Genomic DNA, 25,846 nt, shown 5'->3' on the forward strand with positions numbered 1-25,846 from the left:
GGCAGAAACGCAAAGGGCGCATGTGCGGCCCCCGCGCGATCGTTCTGCAGGGGGCGCGGTTGCGCGCGCGTCTCGGGAGTCCTGATTTTCGCGTGCGCTGTCGTCAGTTCCTGTTGTTTTTATCCTCTTTCGGAGAGCGAGTCGGAGGCCCTCTGGTGAGTGACGCAGCCGGGCGGGGAGGGCCTGTCTCACTCCCCCCTCCCCCTCCCCGGTCTCCGTGCCCCTTCTCGTGGAAGAAGGATCGGGGCCGCGCGCGGGGGTCTGGGGCGGGCAACCCCAGGAGCCCGGGAGGTGACGCAGCGGGGGCTCGTCCGGGGCATGGGGCCGCGCTGGCTGTGAGGGGAGCCCGCCTGAGCGCCGCCGCCGCTCAGGGTCTCCCAGCCGGCAAGCATCGCACGCGTGAGGGATTGGGGAACGGTGCCCCCTCGGCTGCGGGCGGCAGGGAGCGTCCACAGCTCCTCTGGCCTGCCTCGATTGGCCGAGCCAGGGCCCCCATGTGCTCGGCGCTGTAGGCACACCGCTACATGGAGAGCGGCTCTGCCCTTCGGTTTGCGTAGTGAGCCTGGCAGCAGCAGCGCGCTCTGTGCCCACCCGCGCCCCCTCCCGAGCCAGGTGCCTCTGAGGCCTGTGCGGCTCATTCCTCTCCAGCGCAAGGAGGGACAAATGCAGAGAACAAGGGGAGCGGGGAGCTGCTGCTCCTCATGCCGCACCGGGCCAGGAGCGAAGGGTCTGTGCAAGTGAGGCCTGAGCTACACACGGGTTTTGCAGTATAACCCTCGGCCAGGGCTCTGGCTTTTCGTGAAAATAGTTATGTGGGTACAAGCCCTAGTGTAGACAAAGCTATACCAGTATAGTGGTACCTGATACCGGTACAGGTTATTCCCTTTCATATATGTGACTAAGGTATACCACAAAAAGCACGTTTGTACAGATATAACTGTGTCTGCAGGGAGGATTGTACTACTTCACCTATACTGGCTTTGTTAAAGCGGAATCGCTTTCGTGTGTAGCAAGGCCTGAGTCAAATTTGAAACAAAACTTGTATGTGTAGGTGGGTGGGAAATAAAATCACACTTTTCAGAGAAGGCTTTGTGGAAGAGTCATTGTGGGGTTCGATGTTTGTGTCTCAATGACTCCAAGTCAAGTGTAGCCTTTTGTACTTGTAAACTGAGTGTTGGGGTGGATGTTTCCTACGTGCCAGTGCCAGAAACTCATCCAAGACTGAGTCAAATCAGACTGCAGGTTATGGAGATTAAATTACGCCTTCACAGGCATCAGTGTAGGATCATTACCTTGAGTTGTCTTCCATGGTTTTTACATGCCCTGAGGACAGAAACTGAGCAAGCAATGGGAATGTGGTTAACAATTTGTTGATGCAGAAGCTCCCAGAATAGAATCTCATTTCCCTCCCAGAGCTGTGCAGAACTAACTGAAGTAAACAGAAATAAAAATGTGGTTTTGATAGAAAACGACGTGTGACTGAATACACACAGATCTATAGGATAAGAAAATGGCATTTTATAGAGTTATCGTTTAGAGAAGAATCTCACTTCACATTGTGTTATTTTCTTTTTGGCTATGAATATTTTTATCACGCCTTTCTACTTTGCAGATGTCTACGTCATGATACAATGGTGCTCAGATACCATGGTGATTAAACTGTAAAAAACCTAGATAGATACAATGGAAACCCAGCAACACAACAGGTGCACATGCTGAGAACGCTCCCCTTGAATACATTGGGGATGGCATGCTGAAGGACAGCACAGCTGCCCAAAAAGCATGGTCGTTAGCATTGTATGGCATGCAAGGTTTTATTGCATCTGTTAATACATTTACAACTGCTTATTAAATTAAAATAGTTGAGCTTCCACTACAGAAAGTGTCATGTTGTTGTCACCTACCTTCCTGTTTAGTCCCAGATCTGAAGGTACATTGCACACCTTTATACTTACCCACTTAAATAGCCTTTGGAATGCTGTTGAATCAGAGCAGAGAGTGGTAGCACCTTGCTCCAAGACAGGAATTCATAAGCAGAGAGTACAACTAAGGCATTTTTGTCCTGTCTGAGTGACTGATTTTATCTTTCTACTTCCACTCTGATTTGTTGTCTCTCCTTTTTCCTGCATGTCTTGTTGCCACGTGAAGCCAGTTCTGTATGTGCACTATGGATTAGAGAGGGAAATGTACTCAAGTAATTTGGAAGTTTCACTTTGCAGCCTATGATGCACATAGAGCAGCATTTCCCAAATGGTGGGTCCCAACAAAGTTCTAAATGGGTTGTGAACCTGGTGCAGAGGTTGGAAAGTGAACCCACCATGCACTCACCCCAAAGCTGTCCCCCAGGGCTAGGCCCAGGTCCTTGCTCCAGGCGTTGTGACCTGATGTATGGGGTCACATTGCCACTCAGGTGGCTGGGCCAAACCTGAGTGGCACTGGAATCCCGTGCACCCAGAGTGGGTAACTGGGCCATGCCCATGGGACTGGAGCAGCTACCAGTATGTGAGTGCGGGGTGGGCTTGCTCTCCAACCTCCTGTCTCCAGGCCTCCCCTCCACACTAGGCCAAGATTCGAGTTGTGGTGCCAAGGCAGAGGGGTGCTGGTGTGGGTAGTTGGTGCCCACCAGCTGGGTGCGGAGGCCTCTCATTTTGCCCCCCCCCCCCCCCATGACCCCTGAGTTGGTTGCAGAAAAAAAAAGACCAAAGGTAGTTGCTGGGTCACTTGAGTAAAAAGTTTGGGAACCACTGACATAGTGCATGAAAGAATAGACTATTGGAGAACATTGCTGATGTCTGAGGACCCAGATCAAGGTGCTGGTCCTTCTGCTGTAGTGGAAGGAAGTGATCCCTTGATATTAGCTCTTAGACCTATGGGAGAGTTCTTCAGTAGCAGTGGGGAAGTATACAGAAGAGAAAATCTACCTAGAACAACAGATAGCAATGAATTCTTAATAGCAAGCATTATGATCAGCCAGTTTCTCAATAGTGAGTACTATGCTCAGCCACTTCTTTAAGATTCAGACAGGAAAATGCTTTCATTTGTTCTGTGTAATCTTTATAGCCAAGGACCAATTGGATACATGTGCACAGAGGACTTTCTTCCAATGTGGGCTTTATTGTCTTCTGCTTCTAGTCCAAGCTAGGTGTGGCAGGGAGGAAAACTGCCTTCAAGTCAGGATCAAATTGCAAGAGCAATATACAGCACTACTAACTGTTTAATGGTAAATATTCTACATTCTGTCCTTGTATATAATTATGCTATTTATGCCCAACACTTCAGTTCCTATTATTAAGGCCCAACCAGTTTCACAGCTGTGAAAAACATGTCACGGACCGTGAAATAAGTCCTTCCCCATGAAATCTGATTTCCCCAAAATAAGCTGGGCTGGGGCTTGTCCTTCCCCTGCATGGCTGTTATCAGAGGGAGGTCAGACCCACCTCCACAGGCAGTGCAGAAGTGAGTACCACCCTCACTTCTGCACTGCAGCAGCCCCAGAGCTGGGCTCCAGGCTTCCACCCCCTGCGGCTCTTTCCGGGGCTTGGGGTGCCCGGACTGAGGGCTGCCGCCCCCCCCCACGGCTCCTGCCAGTGCTCAGGGCACCCAGGCTGGGGGCTGCTGTCCCCTGCGACTCCTGCCCAGGCTTGAGGTAGCTGAGCTGAGGGCTGCTCTGGGCTGCTGCACCCCCCTGCGGCTCCTGCTGGGGCTGCCCGGGCTCCAGCCAGGGCTCGAGGCTTTGACCCCCTGTGGCTCTTGCCTGGGCTCAGTGACCTGGGCTGGGGGCTGCCACCCCTGGACAGCTCCAGTCCAGCTTAGGGCTGTCCCCCTCTCCATTGCTCCTGACCAGGCTCTAGGTGCTCAAGCTCGGGGGTGCTATCCCGCCCAGTGGCTCCTGCCGGGGCTGGGGGCACCCAGGCTCCAGCTAGGAATCGGGCTTCCACCCCCTGCGGTTCCAGCCCCTGCAGCTCCTGTCAGGGCTGCCTCCGCTCCCCTTCCCCCCCGCCTCCCCCTCCCCCCCATGGCTGCTCCCTGGGCTCAGGGACCTGGGATGGGGTCTGCCACCGCTGCAGCTCCAGCTGGGACTTGGAGCTTTTGCCCTCCCAGCTCATGCCTGAGCTCCAGGCTTCAGCCTCCGCACCCGCTGGCACCTGCCTGGGCTCGGGGCGGTTGCCCTCTCTCCGCCCCTCTACCCCCCCGCCCCCAGTGGCTCCAGCTTGGGCTCAGGGTGCCCAGGCTCAAGGCTGCTGCCCCCTCCTAGCTCCTGCCCGGGCTTAGGGCTGCATCACCTGCTGGGGCTCCAGGCTTCCACCCTGTAGCTCCTGCCAGGGCTGGGGCACCCATTTTTCAAATTGTCTGGGGCCCATGCATTAATTCATCAGTAGCCTTGACTAGAAGCAGCCGGTTGGGGAGCTCCCGGCAGCACTGTGGAGATTAGACCTACCACCACCTCTGGGAGCCTCCTCCAGCTGCAGGAAACTCCACAGCACAGAAGTGAGAATAGCAATCCTGTAACCCCTCTACAGCAGGTTTGCCCCCCGCCCCGTCCCCTTTTGGATCAGGACCCCCAGGGTTACAACACTGAAATTTCAGATGTAAACATCTGAAATCATGAAATTGACCGATTTTAAGACCCTGTGGCTGTGAAATTGACCTAAGTGAGGCGTAAATTTGGTAGGACCCTACCTGTTATTTGTATCTCCTTGTCTAGGCTAGGTGTGGCCTATCTAAAGTAACAGGTTACAAAAGCAGTACAACTCAATTAACTGTTTAATCTCTAAATTCTACACTCCTGTCTGTAGTGTAGCCCTATAGGCTAAAATTAACTCTTCTCTGTATGATTTCAAGCAGATAATATATATACTTTTTATAGGCTTCACTTTTCTTACTCTTTCTCGGTACAGTTCTCTTTACCTTATTGACACAAAAGTTCCTCAGTGTGTGTTTGGTTCAGTGTGCTGACCAGAAACTACTCAGTAGGGTTGATTGAGGTCAGTGTCCCTTCTGTCAGTGACAAGTGCCTAAGTGAAATTGAAATGCCAGTATTACTGTTCTGTAAACTAATACCAACTGCCAAAGTACATCTTGTGTTAAAACAGTGTGTAGGGACGTGGCAAAACTTAGGTTGTCTTCCTCTGCACTGTGAACAACTCTGAGTACACAGTTCCTGGTGAACAAATAATATTAATGGAATGGTTCCAATCTGAAGGCAATGGGACTGACACTAGAGGAATGAAACACAACATGGTGGCTCATTTCAGTTGTGTGGAGTTTTATTTGGAAACCGGTAAGTCTTCAGTTCCCAATATCAAATCACAATTTGTATATTTTTCAGTGCACACTTCCATGGCACAATCAGTGTTACTCTGACAGCTCATCAATGGACTCAGAAGATAAAGACAGAGAGGAAGAGAGTCTGCAGACAGCTTTCAAAAAGCTAAGAGTAGATGCAGCAGGGTAAGTGAGCTTGTAGAAAAGTAGCTCAGTTTGTCAAGTTTTAATAAAATGAAAAACACTTGAGGCATTACCTAAGCCTCCAATTTCCCCTCAGGTAAGTAAGGGACATAAAGGAGTCATTTCAATGACCACTGCAATGTAGTTACCTCTGGGGTGGAAACACGTTTAATCGCAGGGGTTGTATGTATAGATGGCTCATTAGACTTCTGACTGGCTATTTGCATTTACTGCAGTTGAGAGAGAGAGTTTAGGCAAACAAGGCATTTCTGATAATGCAGTTGTATGCTTGCAATTCTGAAAAACAGGGCCTAGAGTCCTATACAGGAATTGCCTTGCATTTCATTTCTGTCTGAGAGGAATAATCGATAGGTAGCCTCTTCACTTCTGTTCCCACATCTCCCTTCCTTCCCACTGGCTCCTTGATCTGCTGCTGTAGACATCCTGTTATCCTGTTTTCAGTGAAACCATAAGTCTCTGGTTAGCAATGAATCTGTGACAACAGAAATTTAACATGGATTTACATTCTAGTACCATTAAAGTTACCTTCTGAGAGGGATAGGACACAACATCAATGTGGAGACACTTTGAAACATATGTTGCAGAACTATCTTAATGTAGCATTTTTCCTCTCACTCAGATCTACCGCATCTCTGTCTGTGGATGAGGGAACAAGTCTGAGAGCACCGATAAGAACAGCTATGGACGGAACCAAACCTCAACCTGTCTGTGCCAAAGAGACTTGGCATGGGTAAAACACATTGTTAACTGAACTGTATATTTATTCCTTGTTAATTAGAGATGATGAAAACATGCATAACATCATTTCAAACAGGGATTGCTTGTTTAATTAAGCAGCTGAGCCACGTTATTTTTCCCCTTTTGTGTTTATAGAAACCTTAACTTAGAGTTCATCTTGATTCTTTTTAATAGCCTTTTAACAAAGCCTTTTGTCTCCCTTCAAGAGATACTAGTATCCATATGTGTCACAGTTACTGGGCTAACTTCACTTCTGATCACTCCTCATGTTTTTGAGTATATCTTCCTTTAGCTCTCAGGCCACTAGCTGCTACCTGGCTCTGAATGGAACTGTGTGATTCTTCCATTCTCAGACCAGGCTTTGGGTATCAGTCCCCTGGTACTAACTGATTACCTCAGCAGATCTGATTTATTTCCAGACCCTGGAATTCTGTTCCCTCTGGGGCAATGACAGAAGTGAGCAGTGACCAAACAGCCTCCTTAAAGCAAAGTATTAGTTATTTAGCACAAAAGTGTTTAATAGAAAACAATAGGACAGACTGTTTAATAGAAAACAATCTTAAAAACAATTGAACAGACTATGTATATCTAGCTCTGCCCCTTAAGGCTTACCACCTCTTAGATCCGGGAAGGACCAGTTCCTTCATACCCCTCCATGGAGCTTGTCCATGCCAGCCTGTTTCCTTAAACAGCTGCTGACCAGAAACACTCCTTCCCATCTTCACAGGAATCAAAATACTTCCTGTTTGTAGCCCTTTGATCTGGGAGGTTTGAAACTTGATGGAAACAGAGGAGACAGGATCCCTGATCCTAACACCATTGTCTTTCAAGTATGTACCTAGATGTTCTTATCTGGGAAGCCATTGTTTTGCTTCCCTGTTTGTTCTTCCTACAGCCCCTATTGAATCCAAGCATTATGGTGTACAATAAACATTCCATTATCCCAGTAAAAGTGTATACTCTCTCAATAACTAGGTTACACATCAATACATTCCTGCTCCTACAATATTTATAATAATATTCCATATCTGCTCCTCTTCTGTCATGATATCAATTACATCCTCCTGAGTATCAGTAGCTGTGACAATTGTCATCTCAGTCCTTTCCTCTCCTTTCGTCCACCCAGATCCTGGTGTCCTGGATGATCATTTTGTAATTTAGTATAAATGAAATAAAACTCAGCATCAGTTCCTTTCTCCTGAGTCTGTTGCTACTTCCCTCAACAGCAACTTCAAAACTTCCTCAGTTTGGTGTATTCAATTACAAAAACCATCCTACAGCAGGAAAGCATCCTTCCTTTGGGGTATCAGCTCCCTCACAATCCTTCTTACAATCCTCTCTAGATGCTACTCTCCCACTTTCTTCTGCTTCCAGCATAATCTAGGGTGGAGGAAAGGTCAGTTCTCTCTCCCCATCCCCTTTTATTTAAAGACACGAGTTTAATCACCAACACTGGCATTTATAGCTATTGTGAATGTGCATTCAGAATATCTCTTGTCAATTTTTTTCTGTGACTTGGTCTGCTGAGGGTTTCGGATACCAGTGGAGTGCTGGGATTTTCTATAGCTGTACAGATAATCATTGTTCAGATCTGATACTTGACACTGTCTTGCTTTAAGTGAGGTCCTGTTTTGGAAAGCATTAGGCTCCAGAATTGAGTTCTGAGTAACCTAATTGTTCATCTTTTGTTCACTAACAGGTGTGTGAGGAAGCCCTCCAGGGGGTCATCAAGAACCCAGCGTCGTAGGCGTTCCAAGTCTCCTGTCCTGCATCCTCCCAAGTTTACCTACTGCAGTATGAAAGCATCTTCTGCCCGCAGCCAGTTGAAATACAAAAGTCAGCCAGACACTGCAAAGAGTACTATCAGCTCAGACATTTGTGTTGCAGAAGAACCGTGTACAGGGGACAAGTATGATTCCTGCTTTGATGCCAATGATTGTAGAAGAGCCAGAAATGAACCTTTGGGAGCTTCCACAACTGAACAGCCTTTGGAGAATTCAAGAGAGAATTCTGCTGCTGTTTCGTCGTCCTTTGAACCCAGCCTGGATTCTAGACAGTCTTCAGATTTCCAGTCATTATCTGTGCTTAGCGATAGCAAGCAGTGTCCTTGCGTGGACAAGGAATGCCAGTGCAAACAGTGGCAAGACGTGGAAGTGTACTCTTTTTCTGGCTTGCGGAATGTCCTGTCAGAATGTGAAAAGGCAGTGCTAGAAGTCCATTCCCAGTCTCTGCAGAACAAATCACCCTCTGGTATGGCTTCATCAGGTTCTCCCCGATCTTGTTCTGAGCAAGCTCGAGCCTTCGTGGACGATGTGACAATTGAAGATCTTTCCGGATACATGGAATATTACTTATATATTCCCAAGAAAATGTCCCACATGGCAGAAATGATGTACACTTGACTACAAGGAATCCGTGGAGAATCATGGGCTGGAAATTCAGTAGTAATGAGTGGATGAAGTGCTTCCCTCAGAGCCATGAGTGGGAATTTGGCCATTCTCATTGCTGTGTATTTGATCAAATGTTTCTTTGCACCATACAGTGTAGTTTTTTAATAAAGTGAAAAACAGACAGTAGCCTCTGAGCTTAGTGTTTTAAAAGAATGCATTAAACTCTGCAAAGCTCAAAGAATTCATTGTAGATCAAATAAACTCCCTCTGTTCTTTGGTCTGTGCTGTGGACATTTGAGCTGCCTGTACTGCTTTCACTATATGTCTTAGAAGAATAGCCTTTTATGATTGAATCTGGGGATTTGTGGTATTTGGGAGATCCTTTCTCTTTTTAACTGCAAAATATTTAAGACAAAGTAAGGCCCAGTAACTTAAAGAAACAATATGTAGTTAGGGATCTGTCTTAAACCAGCCCACTTGTGTGGGAAGGATAAGTAAATATTCTGTGTTTTGGGCAGGGTGTCTTTCATTGTTGAATCTGAGTATTGCATAGATGGTTTCACTTGAAGCAAATTTTGAAGGCTTCTTCCTCACAGCTATGTTTAGAAGTGCAGACTGTCGTAGAGCATGTTTCTGCACCCTATATAATAATAATATAATATAATATTAGCTCTTTCATAGCACTGTTCAACTGTACATGTCAAAGCGCTTTGCAAAGGAGGTAAGTATTGTGTATTTTATAGATGGGGAAATTGAGGCAGAGAAAAGTGAAGTGACTTGCTCAAGGTCACAACACAGGCCCATAGCAGAGCTGGCAATAACTCAGATCTGAATCCCAGTCCGGTGCCCCATCCACTAGGCCACACTGCGTTTGTAGGAAAAAATCAGCTCCTTTATACATCAACTTATGGGTTTTTCCTCATTGGTTGTTTCTGGGCCAATGTTGCCATAGGCAGAGAGTCTGGAATGGGGCAGAGAGACTATATACACATCATACAAGCTAGATGGTATAGGGCAATAACACTGAAGCTGGATGAAAATTTTCTGTCAAAACATTCTGTTGGCAGAAAATGGCACTTTGACTAAACTGAAATTTTCACCAAAAAACACACTTGTAAAAACACACACTGACCCGTCACTTTTCATTTGTCAAAAATCAAAAACTTCGTTTTTTTTTAAATCCCGCCCCCCCTTCCATTTTCATTTACTTTTTTTCACATCTGGAGTTCAGGTTGAGTATAGATCAGTAATTTATGGATAAATATATTACAGGGATTTTGTAATTATCCCCAAAACAAGCATTACAAATCCAGGAAGTTCAGAGTTAAGCTTTTAAAAGAAATCCAAACATGCTGAAGTCTGGAAACACAGCTAAGGCACCTAAAGAACCATAACTTTCCCTGTAGTACTTTTTTATTTAGCGTGTGTATAGTCGTCTAGCCAAGCGATGGCATCTTCAGTGGCATGATGCAGTTCTTCTAGGCCACCGCTGAACCTAGTTAGCAGGCATTCATCAACAATGTGCATTGTCGTCTGTGTTGCTCACATCTGTGTTGTGCCGCAGCTCCAAGCGTCAGCTGGAACCGACAGGTTCTACCTCTAATGATGCCATGTAATAACTATATGACTATTATTAATGTGTAATAGTGTTTGTAGTCCCAGATTAGATTAAACTGATTTTTAGACACTTTAATTTTGTTGTCTTTTCTCCCTCATCACGCCGCTAGAAGGCACAGTTAAGGTTATTTGGGTACCTTTCCTGTGCATTCCATACCTTAACACAGTTTGGATTTCTTTTAAGTTTAGCCTTAACTCTGAATCTCTTGGGCTTGTAATGCTTGTTTCTGATAATTACAAAATCCCTATAATGTTGTTACCTTTTAAGTCTAGCTCAAGGTTTTTATGTGGGAATTATTAATAAATAGCAATACAAAGGAAGTTTCATACAGGAACACTCAAGAAATGCAAAGAGAATGATACCATGTAATATTTCTAATGGTCTGAAGATATCTAATATCAGCATTAAAAGAAAAAAAGATTTAACGTTTAGGTCCAGAATCCAGCAGTAGGCTGTCTCTGTTTTTACTCTTCTCTGGAGCAGCACAAACCAGCCAGAGCGTACTGGGCACTTTCACCCAGCTCCTGGCCTCCATGTTCCCCTGTACACTCACCCAAGTTTCCCTCATGTCCCGTGTATTTCTCTGCGCATATTCTCGCCCATTTTCTCACTCTTTCCCTCCCACATCCCCCTATAAGCCAAACTACTCAATTTCCCCTTCCTGTGGCTTTCTCCTAACCACACACACACAGTTCCTGCCCCCTCATACCCTCCCCAATCTGTCCTTTGTTTTCTTCCTTTTGAGTAAATCTGTCACAAGTGGTAGTTTTTTAAAACAGATTTTTAGGATTAATGATTTTTAACCCATTCTTCAAAAAAGAACATTTCTTCTCAGCAGGGGGTCAATGGATAATGTTCATCTGCAGAGAATTCCATGAAGAAATGCCCTCTGCCATTTCCTGTTCTCAAGGGGAGTAAGACTACAGCGCTGCCCTTAGCAAAGATACCCTCTTACAAAATGGTGACTGCCTGCCATTGAGAGGGGTGCCCAAGATGTTAACAAATCCATATTATAAAGCATCCGTGTGATGTGTTTTTGCTTCTAGGTTATGCCTGTATTCCACTTGAAACTGGTATTCATTGTCTGTGACCCACAGCAAACATAAAACAAAACCCAACTGTCCATGTACCGGCAGGAGCACTGAAAACTGGACCAGCCATTCCACATTCTCTGAAAATGAGATCTCCATTGTTACTGTGTTTGGTGAAAGGGACTCCCAGGTCACGGTGGGGCAGTGGCTCCTGCTAAGCACTGGAGTGGTGCTTGTATCTTACCAACTACAATTGAGCAATGACCTTGCTGCTGTGAAAGATGTACAGGAAATGGGGGGAGCCTGGGCCAACAGGCTGATATTATGATCATTTGGCATCAAGCTCAAATGTTGTAAATGCATCAGGTGGCACCAATCATGTAGCAGATTTCTCAGCACAGAGCATGGATCAAGTCCTCGTGCTATTTGATCCGGGCTGGGGGAGAAATGTAGGAAAGAGTGGAACTCAAACCATTCCAAGAAACACCCTAAAGTACTAGGACCTTCTTGGAATCTCATTTGAACTATGGAACTTAGCTCTGCAAAACAGGTGGAAATAGCATGAAAGCAGATTCTCCAATGAAGTTTCCAGTGTGCCTGAGTTAGATGGAAGTGTTCACAGCTTGACTATTTCAGCCTGGCTCACCTCAAGTCCATCCAGAATACTACTGCTAAGATCATCGTCATAGCTTGCCTCTCTGATCACATCAGTCCCTTCATTAGCTTCCTCTTCATCTCAGCTTAAATAATAACTCATGGTGGTGTCAACCGCTGACTTCGATCTGGCTTCCTTACCCAACATTCAACTTCTTCATTAAACACCATCCTGCTTTCTTCCATGCTACCTGGGGAAAACTCTTGGGTAAAATTAATAAGCCTCACCTCAACCGTAGTGCCTACAAAACCATGTTGGTTGGTTGTGGCTAGGCAAGGCAAGTGAGGAGTTCTGACGGCCCCTCTTCCCCTTCTGACCCTTTTGTGCTCCCTTATTCTCATGAGCTCCTCCATTCCTGCTGCTCCTCACTCTTCCTCTAGCCACAGCTCAAAATCATTACAAAACAAGGAGTTAACAAAGCTGGGCCAATTCTTCACCATGTTCGTTTCATGTTACTTTCACAGAACTTAGAGTGCTGCGAGACAAAGGCATCAAATAAGTTAACTCTTGCCAGCCTCAGAAATGGCTCCGTTTGAGTGTGGGGAAGCTAGGTTTACTGGATTATTTTGCTCCTCAAAGGGGCATGGACGAATTCCACTCTCAGAATAGGTTAGATAACATCTGGCAGGTATAGTTAATCCTGTCCTGGCCTGGGGGTCATGGACTTCACTGGACAACCTCCTGAGCCCTATGTTTATGACTCTATAGGATACATGTTGGCACTCCCTGGCTTCAAGCCAGCTGGAAAAACCAAAGCAGCGGATACTCACCAATTCTTTTTAAAGTGGGCCATGTTTCTGTGTTTCTGAAGTCCTGGATTCAGCCTTTCAGCCACTTTTCAATCTCACTCCTAATCTCCTAGCTAGCAAACCCACAGTACTTTAACCCTTAGCATGCCTTCAGTTTGATGCTTTCCATATCTCTAGTCAGCAACTTTTAAACACTAACAAATTCACTTCACAATAGCTGGTAGGGGAGATCAGTCTCACCCCCGTTTTTACAGATGGGGAAACTGATGACAGGAGAGGGAGGGAAAAGAACTTTCACAAGGTCACACAATGTTAGCGTCGGAGCCAGGAATAGAACCTAGCAATCCTGCCTCTCAATCCTTTGCTTGGTTTATTAGGTCACACCCTGTCTGACTGCCAGCCAAGTACACACTCCCAAAGGATGTGAATATCTGCAGGATTCAGAAAGATACAGAGACTGTCATTTCTATTCCTGACTGCACAATATACAGTATAAAATCAAATAGTCCACTAGATGGTGCTTGGTGGACAATGATCTGGTCTGATAGGTTAATACTGAGTGGCTCTCCTCTTGTTCTAAGCCCAAGATAGCGGCACCATTTGATTATGTACCTTGTCAGTGAGAGTTATTAATATAAAGGGATCTGGAAAGATGCTTTATAGGCAATGAAAACACCTCTTATTCTTGTGCCTGGAGAATAGAAAATGCTAAATTCAAGACTAGGATGAGCTGAGGAAGGTGGCATTGCCTTTCTTTGCACTTCATACTGTGCTTCTGTGCAAGCTGCAGATCAGGAGCGCACAAAGTTTGTGACAAAGAGGGCCCCATCAGCAACTTGCCAGCCCCCTAAAGGCAGGCCCACGTTTGCACTTATATACCTGTAATACAGCGTGCACAGCCTCAAGGCTGCGAGCTGGATCTCTCTTGGCAGTTGAGTAGCAATTGCCTGCTGCTTGAGTTCCCCTGTCATAAACGCTAGAGATGAACAGCTGTTTCTGTTAAGTCTTCACAGGCTGCACTGAGGCCTCCGGCTGCACTTTGCAAGCCCTCGCTATAGACAGTGAATCTCTTCCATGGTTGTTTCATGAGACTGAAGAGGAGAAAGGAGTAAGGGCAGCAATAGCCCTTCCTAACCCCCAGCTCTTCCCTCTGCCATTACTTTTCCCTGCTTGAGGGACACAATGCACTGGGAAATGATGATTCATTTTAACTCTTTTGTCCCACCCCCCCAAATGGTTTTGACAGGAAATCTGGCTCATTTAAAAATCTATTTGTGGAGGTCAGACCCACCTTGCACGTCACCCCATAGACAATGCCTGTGGGGAATGAATGAGGTGGGGAGCTCCTGTTAAATGGTCTAAAACAGGGGCACATTTCACCAAATGTCTCAGTCCCCCTCCAGCCACCCCTCACCCCACAGGGTTAGTTCTACGTCTGTAGCATGAGGGGCAAAGTCAGGGGATCAGAAGAAGCTGGAGATGGGAAAGACCCATGGGGACCAGTCTCTGAAAATGCCCCAGCAAAATGTGCAAGTCTGTCCTTTCATGCACTCCAAGCCCAGCCCTTGCACACACAAACCAGCAGCTAGACACGATTTGTCACGAAGTTTTCACAGGTGCAAATGTGCACCAGCACATTTTGCACGTGCATCTTGTGTGGGCACAAATTTAGTTCCCCTCAGTGACTGAGCTCGTCCTCCCAGCCCATACAGGATTTATTTTATTTTCCCAGACTTGAATCAGTCTAATCTTAAGTGGTGCTTCTAGCACTTTTCTTGGGCGACTGTTTCAGTGGTACAGATGACAGAGCACACTGTCAGGAAACGTTGCCAGATATGAAGCCAAATGGTGAGGCAGCGAGGCCCTGATTTCTAGACCTCTGTGTTCGTTATCATGTGGCCAAAAATATGTGTGAATATGCACAACCAGTCTGTACCTCCACATCCTGTGAATGTAATCAGAGTCAAAATAGTTGCACCTACAGAAGGCCCTTAGATGTCTAGCCAGCCATTTACCTGAGCACTGACTCTGGCTGCATGCACAGTTACAATAATTACATATGAAAGGCATGTTCCCAATTCTGGAAATTTGAGCCATCAATTCTGTAAATAAAATAATTGTAACCCACATTTGTGAGCTCTTTGGGGCAAGGACTGTCATTTTGTTCTGTGCTGGTACAACACCTAGCACAATGGGATCCTGGTCCGTGACTGGGACCCCCTAGGTATTACCGCAATACAAATAAATCAAAATAATTAATTAATAGTTAATCGGAACATACAGAACCATGAGAACATTTGAAGAGTCCTTACTTCTTTGTTCCATACAGGGCTGTAGGTAGGAAAGCACCTGCTGTTTTACAGATAGCATTTATTTCTGAATCAGTTTATCCAATATCTATCAAATATAAAGTGATCCAAATGTTAGTATCAATTGCAAAAACATTCCTGATGAGATGTGGACTTTGGAGTTGCATGTGGACTGCTGTGTTGGTAGCACCGGTAGCAGAGACTGTTTCTGATCTGTTCCAATGAAACAATGCATGCCCACTGTAGTATGTTTCAGTGGGAGCCCTGACATGCGTGTAAACAGGTTCTGATTTAACACACACAATCCCCTTCTTTTGTAAAATCAGACCTGATTCTGATTCTGCTCCCCTGCGTTCCCCACCTAATACCGAGGGTGTAATGAAATTCAGTCCACTTGCTTGAGTAATGATGCTGTTTCCATGAGCCCATGTGATGCTTGGATAGTGCAGCTGCCGCTGCTCTCTCCTTCCCCCGTTCTTCCAATCTCAGGCTGTCATGGCGACTCCCAACAATGCTACTCCCACCAACTGCAGCTGGTGGCCCATTTCAGCTCTTGAGAACGATGCAGGGAAATCTGCGGAGGTTGAGGACAGCCAGGACCCAACAGACCCCACTCTCAGATCCAAGGATAGGCTGGTTTTGTATCACTGGACCCAGTCTTTCAGCTCACAAAAGGTAAATGCTGTGCTGGATTCCCAGGGAAGAATCACCTCCAAAATCCAGGGCATATCCCTGCCTTGGGAGAACGGCTTGGATGGGTGCTTTGTAGGATGAGTAGATTGGCTATTCCTCAGAGGTGAATAGGGGTACAGCTGGCAACCGGCATATTTAAATAGCAGTGTGTTTTGTGCCTGTATTTCTGCATTTTTGACAGAATCTGTCTGGGGTGGCGGTGGGGGGGTTTCTTTGTAATTCTGCCTTTGCTTTGGAGTCAGATTTTGTGCTGGGAGATGTTTCTGATTTATGATTCTGCTCCATCTAACACCTGAATCTTACCTGACAGGGAGAAGTGTAGACAAAGACAATTGCATTGAAATACTGGCTAGCTAGGACTGTCCTGGTGTTGGGGGAGGGGACAGTAGTCATACGTACAGTGGTCACCATTAGTTCCCATACATCCTGGCTCAGCACTGTGCCAAACAAATTTGCTCCTGATGCTGCAGCAATGCTATTGAAATCCTGTTCCCTCAACTCTCTGAGTCAGTTCAGAGCTGCCATGCATGGATTTTGGTAACAAATAACAATCAGTCATATCCTCCAGTCAATAGTAAATGTTCTTTTCTGCAGCTCAGGATAGCAGCCAATGTTCAACAAACCTGACCTTATTTTCATAGTCACCAACAGTCCCAGTTGTTCTCCTTACATTCATTAAATATGTGAGCTGAATTATTCATAGTGGAGAAGGTGAACATAAAGTTTTCAAGCTGCAAGGGCTCTGGGTTTCCATGAGAGCAGAATGTTCTCCCTTCACCCCAAGCACATTCCGGGAGGCTGTGGGGGTGGGGGGAGGCAGGGGGAGGACAGGCTTCTGTGTGTGCACAGAGAAATCCTAGGGCACACAGTGCAGCTGGATGTCTACAAATGTTGAGTCCTTTCTTCGCACTCTTCTAACTAAGGTGTTTATTCTGCATTAGCAGAGCTGAGTCTTTAGGGTAAACAATCTGACTCCCATCTTTCCTTCCTTCCCTGCATTGCAATGTCCCTTTTGGGAGGTTGCTATTTGCATCCTTATCTATTGCTTTTCTCATTTGTCTCCCAGCACTGGGAGGGAAACAGTTAACCAGCCACTCACACAGGATTTTCTACAACCAATCCAGGCCTAGCCCTACCTCTGCCAGAACCACTCCATGAACACTATAGGGCACATTTAAAGTCGCAGTGCACAATTTCATATTATTTATTGAAATCCCAATTTGATTTTTTTAAAGTCACTTGCAACCCTGAAACACCCTGAAACATCCCACTGTAACTAGGGATTAACTAGCAAGACAACCTGTACATGTAAGTGTAATGGACACAGCCTGCTGGAGAAAGCAGATCTATGCCAGGTATTGAAATATCCTTCAAAGCCTCTTTCTGATAGGAAATTTCCCTTATGTTAGAAGTGTTGTTAAAAGTCCTCTAGGAGTAAAGCTGTTTCCAAGCCCCTGTCTCCCTGACTAATTGCACAGATCCATCATCTTGCTGCCAAAGTTGTTGAATATTGACTAATTGGGTGGGATTCCAGGGGCAAACCCTAAGACGTGGGGATCATCTGCTGAACCCCTGATTTGGCCCTCACTGCTGCAAAATAGGCTTTTAATTTGAAAAGGTTTCTTCTTTCAATCAAGGTGTCTGGCACAATAAAAGCTTCACATTTCTGTGCAGATGCCTGATGACAGAAGTACCTTGAAGTGCTACGCACAGCCAGGCCACCTGATCTAGCCACCCTGCAAAGAAATACCTGGGGTTCCTTGTTCTAGGTTTGGGCCCAGCCTCCCCATTCAGCACCATGGCCAGAGCATAAGATGGTCTCCTACAGCCTGCCAGAAACAAGCTGGGGGAGACGGGGAGGGAACCAGGGTTACCTGCACAAGCCAAAGAACCAGATTCATTCCTGTATAACCCAGTTGGGTTAGTTACCCTAGGTATAAATTTGGCCCAGTGTTTCTTAACCAGGCCTTGGACCTTCTTCCATTAATTGATGGTCCCCCTCAGACCTTGGGGGTGAGTTTGTGACCTACTGATGTCAATGGCAAAGCTCCCCTGGACTTCAGTAGAGCCAGGATTTCACCCTAGGTCTCTGGGATTCAGACGTATTGTCAGTGGCTCTCATACGCTGTGCACATCTGGAACCCAGACCAGTGATTTTTTTGTAAAGAAATAGTCTAGCTAAGCAAGGTTGCTGGATCTGGTGGCAGAATCCCTTGCAGTCTATTACCAGAGGTTTCTCAGAGGCTGACATGGAGATTCAGGGGACTGCTTTGATTAGTGAGCACTTCACAGCTTGGTTATCAGTTCGAATCCAGCCCAGGTCAGTTGTGACCCAAAGTAATTACCTTCCGGCAGCTCTTTGGAATCTCTTGTATGAAATGAGTTGGTGGGTCTTAGTCCAGTTCCTAGCAGATCAACTTTCTATGTGATAAAAATTGCCATAGCAATTGGTCTGAACACCCTCCTTCTTGGCAGCCTCAAATGAGAGTTCAAGAAGTGAATAAGCCTGATAGAATGAATTCTTCTCTTAGCCTAGATGCAGTTCCTGACCTGTAGTCAGGGTGGAACTACACTGATGAAGGGTGCTGTGTGTGGGAAGGCTGCCCTGCTACTGTGCTTGCTGTACGTGTTCTGTGACTAGAGGAGATCCGTCTCCAGGGCTGTCGAGCTTGCTGCTTCCATCAGAACCAAAATGCACCAAAGGTTATTTTGTAGAGAGAGGCTTGCCCCGGCATGCCAGTGCTTATTATCATAAGAATCCTCTTCTACTCCAGGCTCTGAAATGGAGTCTGAGCTCAAGGTGGCTCTCTCTTAGCTTGAGTGGAAACCTCTTCCACATCCAGGGAGGAAGCATGGTCTAGTGGTTAAAGGACAACTCCAGGAGGAGAATTCTTAGAGTCCATTTGTGGTTTTGGCATTTATTCACTGTGTGACCTTGGGCAAGTCATTTCCCCATTCCATGCCTCAATTCCCCACCTGCAAAACGAGGATAACCGCACCCACCGACCTACCTCACAGTGGGGCTGTGAGATTTCATTTCTTAATGTTTAGAAGATGCTGTGAGAGGTTGGGATGGGAGGTGCTACAGAAACACAAAGCACCTGATGACTATTGTCAGGCAATGTGGGTAGCAAATTGCTGTGCCAGGGATACACCGTACCATGCTGTACCTGCTGGACACGTGTGGTGACCCCTGCTGCAAGCTCTGCTTCTCCTGTCAGTTCTAGAACAGGCCACTGGCTCCTTAATGGCTCACTGATTAGAAAAGGGGAATGGGGCAATCGTCCTCAGTGGCAGGACGGTTATCCCAGCACTGTCCCTTCTGGGATTTAATTCCCTTTCAGCAACACAGGGGCAGAACGAGAGGAGTCTGAAAACAAGGGGCACAGGCTTTTACTTGTTTTATGTTAAAAGGAAAAAATAAATTGTCGAGCCTATAAATAATGAATTGCTAGTTCTGCAAACTCCTTGTTTGGAGGCTCTAATAAAAAAAAATGCTTATTTTTTAAAGTTTTATTTTTAGCAAATTCTAGTTGTAAGAAAACAATTGCTTGTTTGTTTTTAATTCAGAAGTTGTGTGTTAAGCACCTGTTAGGTGTCACACCAGTGTTTTTGTTTTTAGTCGTTTGCCCTACTTAAGTGATAGTGGTGAACATTTTCAAAACCTGTATGTCTAAAATTAGACTCCTAAGTTCGTGTTATGGATTCTAAATTAAGTGGTCTGATTTTTAGAGGTGCTGAGCACCCACAGCTCTTCTAGAAGTCAATGGGATTTGTGACTGTTCAGCACCTTTGAAAATCAGAACCTTAAATATGGGCTTGGAGGTCTAATATTGAACATGTGGGTTTGAAAATGTTAGCCAGTGCATTTTATACGCTTTATACTTTGCACTTCTCTAACGTTTTCCATGTGAGGATCTGGAAGCACTTTGTAAGTGTTACTAATTCTATCTCAAATCCTCCTGCCCCTGTGTGGTTGCTACCATTGTTCCAATTTTACAGATGGGGAAATTGAGGCACAGAGGTTTAGTTATTTACCCAAGTTCACATGGAAAGTCTGTCTCAGAGTCAGGGACAGAACTCACAACTCCCAGTCCCATGTCACAGCAAACCTGTCACTCCTGGAGTTATTTTTATTTAGAACAAGTAGAAAACAAACATCCTGGTATTAATACCATCCATCTGGACAATTTGTTGAGTGTCTGGAAAAATATAACTGGTTCATGTTCCATGTGCCTAGGAAGATCTGACAAATAACAACAAAAATCAAAGCTTGGTGCAATTTTGTATGTGAGGGTGCAAATGAAACAGGACTGGGTGCCTCTAAAAGAGCTGGATGGGCAGTGTGATGGGCCACGCTTTTGTGGTTGGTACTCCAGGCTCCCTGACTGTTCCCTACCCTAAGGATGAGGCCCTCACTGCCTGCCTCCCATTCAGCTGTACACAGTTCAACCTGCCTGATGCGTGTGCTGCTCACCGCATTGGGAGTCAATTTTGTAGCAGCCCAACCCCTCTGGCAGGTTAGAGCGCACACAGATGAATGGGAGGCAATGGGCATTACTGGTACTGCCAAGGGCCTAGACTGGAAAATTGGCACAGCTGCCCAAAGAAGCTGGGATACTCACTGATCTAAACCCCTGACCTCCCTGACTCAGAAGAAGAAGCCAAGCCTGGTGCCCAAAAGCCATGTAAAGGGTGGGATACAGATATAAAGGAGGCATATACAGAACAGCTCAGGACAGGGAGTGCAAAGGTGCTTTAAGCCACCTATGTGTCTCCATAGTCCTCCTGGGTCAGGTGTGTTCTGGGATGGACCCTTTGGCTGATCCCTGTACCACTTGCCAATGGCCTCATGGGGGTGATGTAGCATTTGGGGGTCACTCACACACAGGTGGCATTGGCTGTTTCCCTTTTTCCAGGCCACACCTCCTCCATTGGCAGAAAGGCAGGATTTGGCATAGGAGCTATTAAGCCAGCTCAGAGGTGTCAGAGGATGACTCTAAACTGCACTGATCCTCCTAAGGCTTTGTATTCATGCAGAAGGACTCCATAGTTAGGGCACTGGCTTAGGACTCAGAAGAGCTGGCTTCTGTTCCCTGGTCTGCTGGGCTTCTTTCTGCCTCAGTTTCCACATCTGTAAAATGGGGATAATGATTCTGCCTTTCCTTTCTAAGGTGACTTGAGATCTCTGGCTGAAAAGTGCTGTGTAAGACCTAGGTGATATTATTTTTTATGATGCTGGGTTTAGAGCTGCTCAGCCCATGAAACTGGGAACTGGGGTCATACAGCAAGAATTTGGGAGCCTCCCTAAATGAGATCCACTGCGTGGCCAATAGCTCTGTATGTGCACCAGCTGGGCAGATGGAAGTAATATGGTGCCTACCATCATCCTAAAACAGACGTTTGAACTGTGCTAGGTATGGCAGTTTTTTCTCTCTGGCAGCTTTAGTAAGATTTCTAGAGGTGACTATCTGTAGATACACATAAGGAGCAGCGAAAGATGGAGAAGCCAGACAAAGTGCCTGAGTCGTGCTCCCCACGAGTGAAACTGCTGAGTAGTGAAACTGTGGGTGGTGTAGAAATGCACAGTATGTCTTCCTGTCTCAGCAGATCCCCGTGTTGGAAGGGAGTGGGGACTAGATTGGCAGATCAAAACACCACTCTCACAATGTGACTGGTAATCGGGTGATAAAACCATAAATCCAATCACACAGAAGCTTAAGGGCTTTATAAGCATTCACTGGCCTTTACCAGCTGATAGTGATAAGTCAGGGGACAGCCTGAGCTAAAGCACAGAGATCTGATTAGTCCAAACCTTTTGGTCCAAGAAGGAGTGCAAGCAGTGATGCTTTGCTTTAACACACACGGTATCTGCCATCCTCACAGAGAAGCACACAGAAATGTGCACACTCACAGAGACAAGCCCTGTTACACGGATACACACACAAGCACACTAATTGCCACACTCACAAACACCCACAAATGCACAGCATTTTGATTAAAAAACTAGAATGTAAAATTAACATGGCACACAATAAATGGATTAAAAACTGGCTAACTGATAGGTCTCAAAATATAATTGTAAACAGGGAATTGTAATGAAGCAGATGTGTTTCCAGTGAGGTTCCACAGGGGTCGGGTTTTGGCCCTACTCTATTTAACATTTTTATCAATGACCAGGAAGAAAACGTAAAATCATCGGAACTCAGTACTCTTGGCTCACAGTTCCCTGCTCTAACCATGCAGCAGGAGCATTCAAGAAGCCAGACCCTTCTATAATATCAAATGTCTCCAGCAACAAGGGCCAGGAAAAAGGAAAGAAGGAAGTTACAGGCAACGAGGGACCTTTATGTACAGCATCTTCATCCAAAGTATATCACCCCAAATCTTTCACAGGGATAAACAACAGGAGCCAGGGAGCGAACAGAGGCAAAGGAGGAAAGAGATGCAAGGTGGAGAGATAGATGGAGACTGTCTCACAGAGCAGGAGCTGTGGGGTATAAGGCTGTCTGACCGCATGGAGTGCTAGGAAAACAAAGGGAAAGGGGAGGGGATTGCAAGACGTGGCAGGATTCTCCCTGTTGGACATTTGCATTCTCCTCTCACCATGACACTCCCCTCTGCTTTTGGAACCAGAAATGTTCCCAAGGGAGCACTGACTGGCCGAAGCGAGGAAAACAGCAAGCCTTCCCCTGCTATGGCAACGATACTCCATGTATAAGTGCCGTCAGCCACTTCGGCATGTAAGGGAGGGGCCCAATAATCACCTGATGCTGTCCTGTCCTAGATTTGCAACGTGTGTATCATGGCGTGTCATTGTGTCTCAAGGATATCGCGTTCGGAGGAGCCATTGTGATGAAACATAATGGCACAAGAGGAGGACAGCATGCTGAGATTATGCCTGTCTCTGATCAGCCCGTGACACCACCTGCCATCACTAACTTGTTAAATTTTCAAACAAGCACCTTCGCACTTTCTCCCAAGCTGCCTCTCATGCCTGGGAGAAGCTCCCCATAAACATCCACAAACCCAACTTATTATCCACCTTCAAAACCCTCCTTACAGCTCTCCTTCACTGCCAGGCCTACAAAACACTTAACTGCTGGTGTGCAGAGACCACTGCCTATCATGCTGGTCAATATGGTCTCATTGTTTCCTTGTATTCCCCTATTGATCTGTATTCATCTGTTGTCTGGTCTTATATTTAGGTTGTAAGCTCTTTGGGGAAGGGGCTGTCTGTTCTGTGTTGTGCAGCACCTAGAACAACATGATGGCTGGTCCTAGAAATTATAATATAAATAAAAAGTTTCTGTGATTCTCTGAGACTGGGTAACAAAATATCACCTCTGCCTTCTACCTCCTTCTTGGCTTCTGGGAGAGATGCCAGAGACTCTGGTATGTTGGGGTCAGGGCTCCTCCTGATGTCCTGCTCCATAGTACGTGTCAGGTGGCATGAGGAATAATCCTAGGATGGGCACTCTACTGAATGCCCACTGGGAAGAGGAGCTCCAATCAGCCCTGTGCAGCACTGGGCCCCAAAGAGCCACAAGTGGCTGAGCATCACTGTCCTGTGAACTTTGTGGGTATGGGAGACCATATACAGAGCCTGGTGGGCAGCAATCAGACTTCTCTGCCCTGCTTCCTGCTGTAGGTCCGCCTGGTCATCGCAGAGAAGGGGCTGCCGTGTGAGGAGCGGGATGTCAGCATGCCCCTGACTGAGCACAAAGAGCCCTGGTTCATGCGTCTCAACCTCGGGGAGGAGGTGCCCGTGATTATCCATGGAGACAACATCGTCAGTGACTACAACCAGATCATCGACTACATGGAGAAGAACTTCACAGGAGGTAAGGAAGGGTGGGTCAAAATTCATCATCAAAATGGGGTTTTGGTGGAAAATTGGGTTTCAGCTCAAGGAAGCTGTTGGTGAAAAGTGTCTGCTCTTCAAGGAAAATTTCAGCTTTTCTTTGACAACAAAACATTCCAAAGCCAAAACATTTTCAGCCAAAACTGAAAACTTTCAGCTGAAAACCAAACATTTCAATTGGGAAATGTCACCACAGTGCCTTATGGGAGTTGTAGTTCATGCTCTTCGTGTCCCCATTCTCCTTTATGAGTCAGGCTCCCCAGCAGGACTACTGTTTTTGTCTTTGGTTTGACTTCTGGGCTATGTTCCAGGCCACTTCACCGATCCCCAGCTGTGACAACTCTATTCTTTCTATGCATCATCATTATGAGAGTTCATGTGCAGAGATGGGGTGAAACTGGAGCCACTTATTCGACTCTCCACCTCTACAACCTTTATGAGTTTGGATAAAATGAGGCCTAGCTCTGAACCAGCCAGGGCCAGTGAGATTTGGCAAAATCAGTGCCAATTGTGGTTTTTGCTCAACCTCTGCTTAGACCTAATAGTTCTGCAGGGTTTTGCCCCCTAGCAGGATGTCACATTGTCTGACGTGAAGCTTTCATAGCCTGCCAAAAGCAGCTTGCTCTGGCATCCTAGCCAGTAGCACCGGGCTCTGACATTCCTCTCTCTTGACTGTGCCCGGGAAGGGTTTTGCTTGTGCTTTTAGTGCACTGAGGCTGAGCTGGTGAGTGACTGCAGTCGGAGGGCAGGTTGGTATATTGCCAGTTGGGAGGAAATGAAAGGGGATGGCAGCCGTTAAGGAGGGCTGGAGGGGAGATGTTTACATTTGGTGTTACATGAATGTAGTGCTAGTGAGCGGCACAGAATTGCCATCCCTGAGGAGTGAATCCCATTATTTATCCAGAGCAAATGCAGCCTGGTTAGTGGCAGGGCAAGCTCCCCCACACTGCTCTGCCCTGGTGCTTCACCCTACGGGTGCACAGAGAGAGGGCCCGGGTCTCTCTGCTGAGGCAATGACTCACCAGTGCTTTCCTGAGTTCCCTTCATTTGCCAGAGCAGAGCTGGCCAGTTCAGGGCTGTCAGACTGGGATGAGCAAGCCGGGAGACTTCAAAGGCTTAGGAGGGAGGTTTTAACTCTGTCATCACGACGCTCATCACACAGCCTGTCACCTTAGGAATGGAGAGACTTTAAAAAACATCTTAAAATAGATTCCGAACACAAGGGAGCCTTGGCGGATCAGCGGTTGCCCTCCTCTCCTTGACTCCAGCACTCCCTTCTCACATGGCTCAGAGAAGGCATTCAGCGAAAGCAGGAAGATTCCCCACCCAATTGGAGGCTTTTTTTAGGTTTAGTTGAACTGGCTGGTCTCTGCTGAATGCCCAAAGTTTCAACAAATGCATCTTAAACAAAGCAAAGGACCATTTGTCACCAACCCTCCCAGCTTCCCAGAGATTCCTGCTTATGGACCAGGCCAGGACCCAGATTTTGTTCTGAAAGTCTGAAAGTCTGAAAGTCTCTTCTCAGACACTTGGCTCAGCGGGCCGTATTCTGCTTTATTAATGCAACCTCACTAATTTCTAATCCCCAGTGAGCTCCCCCTTACAGATGTGACTTTACATTGTCTCCATTAGGGTTGCACACATCTAAATGAGGGCAGAAGATACACATGTGGTAGCATCCTGTCACCAGCAGAAGGCATTGACCTAGCCAGTGACATGGAACAGCTCCTAGAGTGAAAGATAATTACAGATCTGCCATGGTGCTGGGGAAGGGGATGGGAAGGGGAAAAAAGTGCTCTGACCCTGGTCAGCAGTTCTATTAGCCATATTAACAAGCTCTGGAATCATGTCCAGCCCATTCTGGCTTTGCCTGCAATGCCAGTCTTTAGAAGCTGATGCTGGCGAGACAAATCACTCACCCCATAAAAATGTTTCAATCCTGGAAGTGCTCTTTATACTAAGGATAGATATCTGCAAGGCTTCATTTTGTCGCAGGCTTGAAGCAGAGCCTAGCTCTGTTAGTTACCAGCAATACCCTGTGGAGTCACATATAACAGGGCATCAGCAGCAATCGGCCCAATATGTGGAGTTTGTTCAGTGACCAACAGGGAGAACCGGTGCCATTCCGGTGAGCTAATGCCTCCGACACCAGCTGAAGGGAGTGGGTCTACAACCGGAGCTGTTGCGTTTCAGTGTGGTTACTGAATAGCCTTGCTTGAAGGGCTGGCTATTCTGAATGTGTTGGGTTCCAACCCGGGAAACCTCGGCATGAACTGGTACGATGCTGGCTGGGAGCCAGCGGAAGGCACATGCGCGCTGGGGATTCCATA

At 46.5% G+C, this 25,846-nt stretch overlaps 2 protein-coding genes across 6 annotated transcripts in view; both read left to right on the forward strand.

Annotated features, from left to right (window-relative positions):
- Window positions 1-8: 8 nt before the first annotated feature.
- LOC144273912 (oxidative stress-responsive serine-rich protein 1-like) lies at window positions 9-8,780 on the forward strand. 2 transcript variants are annotated; one of them, XM_077832631.1, is made up of 4 exons: window positions 9-155; window positions 5,330-5,451; window positions 6,089-6,199; window positions 7,907-8,780. In XM_077832631.1, exons 1-4 carry the CDS (start codon window positions 21-23, stop codon window positions 8,607-8,609), a joined length of 1,071 nt encoding a protein of 356 aa, XP_077688757.1. In that variant the 5' UTR covers window positions 9-20; the 3' UTR covers window positions 8,610-8,780. The 2 variants fall into 2 exon arrangements, with proteins under 2 accessions (XP_077688757.1, XP_077688758.1); XM_077832632.1 differs by lacking the exon at window positions 9-155 and adding an exon at window positions 2,754-3,220.
- A 6,674-nt stretch (window positions 8,781-15,454) lies between these two features.
- The window catches only part of GDAP1L1 (ganglioside induced differentiation associated protein 1 like 1), a 31,906-nt gene continuing 21,514 nt past the window's right edge, over window positions 15,455-25,846 (forward strand). For 3 of the 4 annotated variants that reach the window (XM_077832223.1, XM_077832226.1, XM_077832224.1), the window contains exons 1-2: window positions 15,455-15,634; window positions 23,304-23,496. In XM_077832223.1, coding sequence (XP_077688349.1) covers window positions 15,455-15,634; window positions 23,304-23,496 — 373 coding nt within the window. Of the gene's footprint in view, window positions 15,644-23,303; window positions 23,497-25,846 lie in introns of all 4 variants that reach the window. The other variant, XM_077832222.1, reaches the window with a different exon arrangement.

Source organism: Eretmochelys imbricata, chromosome 13, assembly GCF_965152235.1.
Source record: "Eretmochelys imbricata isolate rEreImb1 chromosome 13, rEreImb1.hap1, whole genome shotgun sequence".
In the NCBI taxonomy this organism is placed as follows: Eukaryota; Metazoa; Chordata; order Testudines; family Cheloniidae; genus Eretmochelys; species Eretmochelys imbricata.